At 39.3% G+C, this 5,000-nt stretch overlaps 1 protein-coding gene across 1 annotated transcript in view; it reads left to right on the top strand.

Moving 5' to 3' along the window:
• The first annotated feature begins 1,043 nt into the window (after positions 1-1,043).
• sec13 (SEC13 homolog, nuclear pore and COPII coat complex component) overlaps positions 1,044-5,000 on the top strand; it is a 6,754-nt gene continuing 2,797 nt past the window's right edge. Inside the window, exons 1-8 of the mRNA XM_076083507.1 lie at positions 1,044-1,185; positions 1,376-1,420; positions 2,294-2,409; positions 2,652-2,803; positions 3,100-3,233; positions 3,379-3,512; positions 3,678-3,798; positions 4,625-4,771. Coding sequence (XP_075939622.1) covers positions 1,183-1,185; positions 1,376-1,420; positions 2,294-2,409; positions 2,652-2,803; positions 3,100-3,233; positions 3,379-3,512; positions 3,678-3,798; positions 4,625-4,771 — 852 coding nt within the window. The 5' untranslated portion in view covers positions 1,044-1,182. The remainder of the gene's footprint in view (positions 1,186-1,375; positions 1,421-2,293; positions 2,410-2,651; positions 2,804-3,099; positions 3,234-3,378; positions 3,513-3,677; positions 3,799-4,624; positions 4,772-5,000) is intronic.

The following is a 5,000-nucleotide window of genomic DNA, read 5'->3' as shown; positions in this document are numbered from 1 at the left end:
TATATATATTAAATATGATATATTATATCAAAATATTATATATTCATTTAAAATATTTACAACGAATCCTTCTTTTGACAAATTTCCCCTTGGGGATGAATAAAATACTATTCTATTCTATTCTATTCTATTCTATTCTTTGTGATTCTTTAAATCACTTTTAAAAAACACTTTCAACAAATTTGATTTTAACAGTGTGTCATTTTACGTTTTATTATCTTTGTGTTCCGTTTTTATGTTAAAGCCATTTGTAGCTGTGTTGAGAAAGGTGCTGTATTATTATTTAATATCTAATAATAATAAAATATCAAAATATTATTATTAACAACCGTTAGTTGTAATTTAAACAGCATCACATTTTAGATAAACTTCCCCTTTGCTAAAAAATTATGTTTTTCTATTTTAGTTGTATTTGCAGTCTTGTCTCTTTTGCAGAGGTGGAAGAAGTACTTCAGATTGTTTTACTGAAGTTAAAGTACTAATACCACAGTATAAAAATACTTTGTTAGTTAAGTCATTCTAAATTAAACTACCAGAGGTAAAAGTAATCATCAAGCAGAATGGTCCATTTCAGAATAATATTTATATTATTGGATGATTAGTTAACTTTTCCCTTTAGTTATGTTCAATGTACATTTACTTAGACTCAGCTTCTGTACTTTTTTGAGGTACTTTCATAGGTACTAGTATTTCCATTCTCTGCTACTCTCTAAATATTGTAATTTTTACTCCATTACATTTATATGACAGGTTCAGTTACTAATTACTTTGCAGAGTTAGACTGTTAATACAAAATATACTAAATCAACAGTGTGTACTTTAAGTATTCTGATTCTAATAGAGTATTTTTATTATGTAGTAGTACTACTTTGACACAAGTAAAATATTTGAATACTCTGTTATGTTATTCGGTTTTTTATGTGGCTTTATATTGGCAGACTATCCTTTGTTAAACATTAAAAACACGTTATTAGATTTATATTCATCATTTAATCTGTTAGCGGAACCTTTGTTTGGCAGTGTGTGTGTTTCTGTCGGTAGAAACAGTCGCCGGACGTCTTGTTGGAAGCGGCCGGAAGCGGCTTCTTGTTGCCACGTCGGAACAGTTTGTAGAAGCTGGTTTATTCATTCACAACAAATAAGGAATATTTATCAGTATAGTTGTGTGCTTCAGCCGCAGTCATGGTGAGTTTAATAACGTTTAATTAAAGATGTTAGTGGAGCTGTGTGCTAACGTGCTAACGGTTGTTTAACTGTTAGCTGCTGACGTGTTAGCTCGTTAGCTGACAGGCTAATGAGAGCTAAGCCTTAACATGTGTTACAGTCTTTATTTCCGTGCCATTTTCATGCTGATTTATTTATTTGTGATCTTCAGGTTTCTGTGATCAACACGGTGGACACGTCTCACGAGGACATGATCGTAAGTTCTCATCATTTATCTTTAACTAGCAGATCACTGAAGCTAACGTTAGCTTAGCTAAAGAGACAGTTTATTAAAACAGCTTCAACATCTTTAACTGTGTGTGTGTGTGTGTGTGTGTGTGTGTGTGTGTGTGTGTGTGTGTGTGTGTGTGTGTGTGTGTGTGTGTGTGTGTGTGTGTGTGTGTGTGTGTGTGTGTGTATGTATGTATGTATGTATGTATGTATATATATATATATATATATATATATATATATATATATATATATATATATATATATATATATATATATATATATATATATATATATATATATATATATATATATATATATATATATATATACACATGATGTTAGTCAGTCAGTGACGTAACGTCTCATCATTTTACAGAGAAACAGACTTTAACTGACGTGGCTGCAGTTTCATGTTAGTATTAGTACACAGCAATAGTTAAAGTAGTAATACCTCACTGTAGGAGGACTCTGTTACAGTAAAAGTACTAATACTTCACTGTGAATATACTCTGTTCTTGTAAAAGTACTGCTTGCAAATTCGAAATATTCTGTAACTGTAAAAGTACTAATACCATGCTGTAAATATATTAAAATTATTACAAATAATTCGAAGGAGAAGCAGTTATTATTTTACATTTTGATGAATTGATTAATGAACGAATCGTTTGTTCTCCAGGATCTCAGAATGTTTCTATTGTTATTTCACTTTTGTCTCTAATTCATTTAATTTCTGCTGTTAAAGTGTTCAAGAGTTATTATTGTTATTGTTTCTTCGACATACATTTCACTATATTTATTGTCTTGTGCAGAGAACGGATGTTATTTATTAGTTCTGTATTTTCTGGTCTGTTTTCAGCACGATGCTCAGATGGATTACTACGGGACTCGACTCGCCACCTGCTCCTCCGATCGCACCGTCAAGATCTTTGACGTCAGAAACGGAGGACAGATCCTGGTCGCCGACCTCAGAGGGTAAGAGACCACGTAACACCGAAACCAGCAAAACCACACAACGCCGAAACCAGCAGCTTCACACAGATGAACATTGAGACATTAAATCACACTGCACATGTTACCTGCAGACACTCGATAAGTAGTTCATCTGTTTGTGAAACCTTCTTTAATCTGTAGCAGTGATGTCACAGGTGAGCTCTGCCTCTCATTGGCTCTGTGACTCGATCAGAGGTGACTTTAGTGTGTCTGTGTTTGTGTAGCCACGAGGGTCCCGTGTGGCAGGTGGCGTGGGCTCACCCGATGTTCGGCAACGTTCTGGCTTCCTGCTCCTACGACCGTAAAGTCATCGTCTGGAAGGAGGAGAACGGGTCCTGGGACAAGATGTATGAATACTGTGGACACGAGTCCTCCGGTGGGTGAAATAACATCAACATTGTGTGTGTGTGTGTGTGTGTGTGTGTGTGTGTGTGTGTGTGTGTGTGTGTGTGTGTGTGTGTGTGTGTGTGTGTGTGTGTGTGTGTGTGTGTGTGTGTGTGTGTGTGTGTGTGTGTGTGTGTGTGTGTGTGTGTGTGTCCTCCAGTAACTGTGCTCCTCCAGCTGGAGGCTCTTTTATTCTGTTGAACCTCTCCCTCCATGAAGTCAATGTGAAGCTGCAGTGTTTGGTGACAGCGTCAGAGTGTTGTTCCATCTCCTCGTGTGTCTCCACAGTGAACTCGGTCTGCTGGGGTCCGTATGACTTCGGTCTGATTCTGGCCTGCGGCAGCTCAGACGGCGCGATTTCTCTCCTCACGTTTACCGGAGATCAGCAGTGGGACGTGAAGAAGATCAGCAACGCCCACACGGTGAGTCTGAGAGGATGTCTGAGTCCAGCTCTTTAATTCCATGAATGCGTGACGTGAAATAACATCCAGAATGTTTATGAACGCCGTTCTTTACTCCGTCTCGTGCTGATTCACAGCTTTATTAACTCCGGTTCTCTTGTTCCAGATCGGCTGTAACGCGGTGAGTTGGGCTCCGGCGGTCGTTCCCGGGAGTCTCATCGATCAGCCGTCGGGTCAGAAACCAAACTGTGTGAAACGCTTCGTCTCCGGAGGCTGTGACAACCTGGTAAAGCTCTGGAAGTGAGTTTAACTTTAATTCATCTATTTATTATGTTCACAAGCGTCTCAGGGTTCCAACAACGCTCACTAATGATCAATGAACAGAGAATCAAGTTTAAATAAAGAGAAATCAAATATAACAGATATAGAATGAAATAAAACACATTTGACTTTGATTGTCTGCAGAGAGGAGGACGGTCAGTGGAAGGAGGACCAGAAGCTGGAGGCTCACAGTGATTGGGTGAGAGACGTCGGCTGGGCTCCGTCCATCGGTCTCCCCACCAGCACCATCGCCAGCTGCTCTCAGGTGAGACTCGCCTGAGCTTCACGCTGCTCTGCTGTGAACCACCAGGTGGAGCCAGAGATCACAGAGACCGACTGAACAAACACACCTGCTGTCATCTTCATCTGTGCTTCATGATTTCAATGGTAGAATGTAACTAAGTACATTTACTCAAGTACTGCACTTAAGTTCAAATTCAACATACTTGTACCTTACTGGAGTATTTTCTACTTCTCCTCCACGACACCTCAGAGAGATATTGTGTTCTTTTTACTCTACATTCATGAAGTAACTTGTAGTTAGTGTTTAAATACGTTAATGTTTTAATATGTTCAAATGATATGAAGCAGTAATGTTCTACTGATCTACAGAGGAAGCTGAAGCTCGACACTATGATCACAGCGTTGGTGCTTAAAGAATCAAAGTGTTTTATTTCTGTATGAAAGAAGTAAAGATGATGAAAGAAAAGCTCTCTTCCTCCTTCTGAAACTAACCGGTGTCTCTTGTGAAGGAGCTTGTTCATCCGGTGATGATGATGAGATATGAGAGACTATAGCTAATGTTAGAAGTTAACGTGTAACACAGTCAGCTCAACGTTTTATTAGATGGTAAAGGAGAAGCTTTAATCCATTCACATCGCTCCGAGTGTCCCAGTGTTCTCCAGAGCTCAGGGTGGATATTTACAAACGCACCCTCCGTATCTAAAAAACTGTTTAATTGTGTCTTCTTCTCAAACGCATGAAGAAGATAGAGTCCAGACTTAAAGCTACTGAAATCATCCTTCAAAATAAAGTACCTAAGTACTGATGAAGTACGGGACCTTTTTGTTTCCTCGTCTCCTTTCCTGCAGGACGGACGTGTGTTCATCTGGACGTGTGACGACCCGGCAGGAAACACCTGGACGGCCAAACTGCTCCACAAGTTCAACGACGTGGTTTGGCACGTCAGTTGGTCCATCACCGGGAACATCCTCGCTGTGTCTGGAGGAGACAACAAGGTACACCAAGGAGTTCAGTTAGTGGAGGAGACAACAAGGTACACCAAGGAGTTCAGTTAGTGGAGGAGACGACAAGGTATACCAAGGAGTTCAGTTAGTGGAGGAGATAACAAGGTATACCAAGGAGTTCAGTTAGTGGAGGAGATAACAAGGTATACCAAGGAGTTCAGTTAGTGGAGGAGATGACAAGGTATACCAAGGAGTTCAGTTAGTGGAGGAGACAACAAGG

The sequence above is a fragment of the Anarhichas minor genome, unplaced genomic scaffold (genome assembly GCF_050575085.1).
Source record: "Anarhichas minor isolate MPS153535 unplaced genomic scaffold, ASM5057508v1 ptg000135l, whole genome shotgun sequence".
Taxonomy (NCBI): Eukaryota; Metazoa; Chordata; class Actinopteri; order Perciformes; family Anarhichadidae; genus Anarhichas; species Anarhichas minor.
The sequence above is the reverse complement of the archived record's forward strand: the minus strand, read 5'-3'. Positions and strand labels throughout refer to the sequence as shown.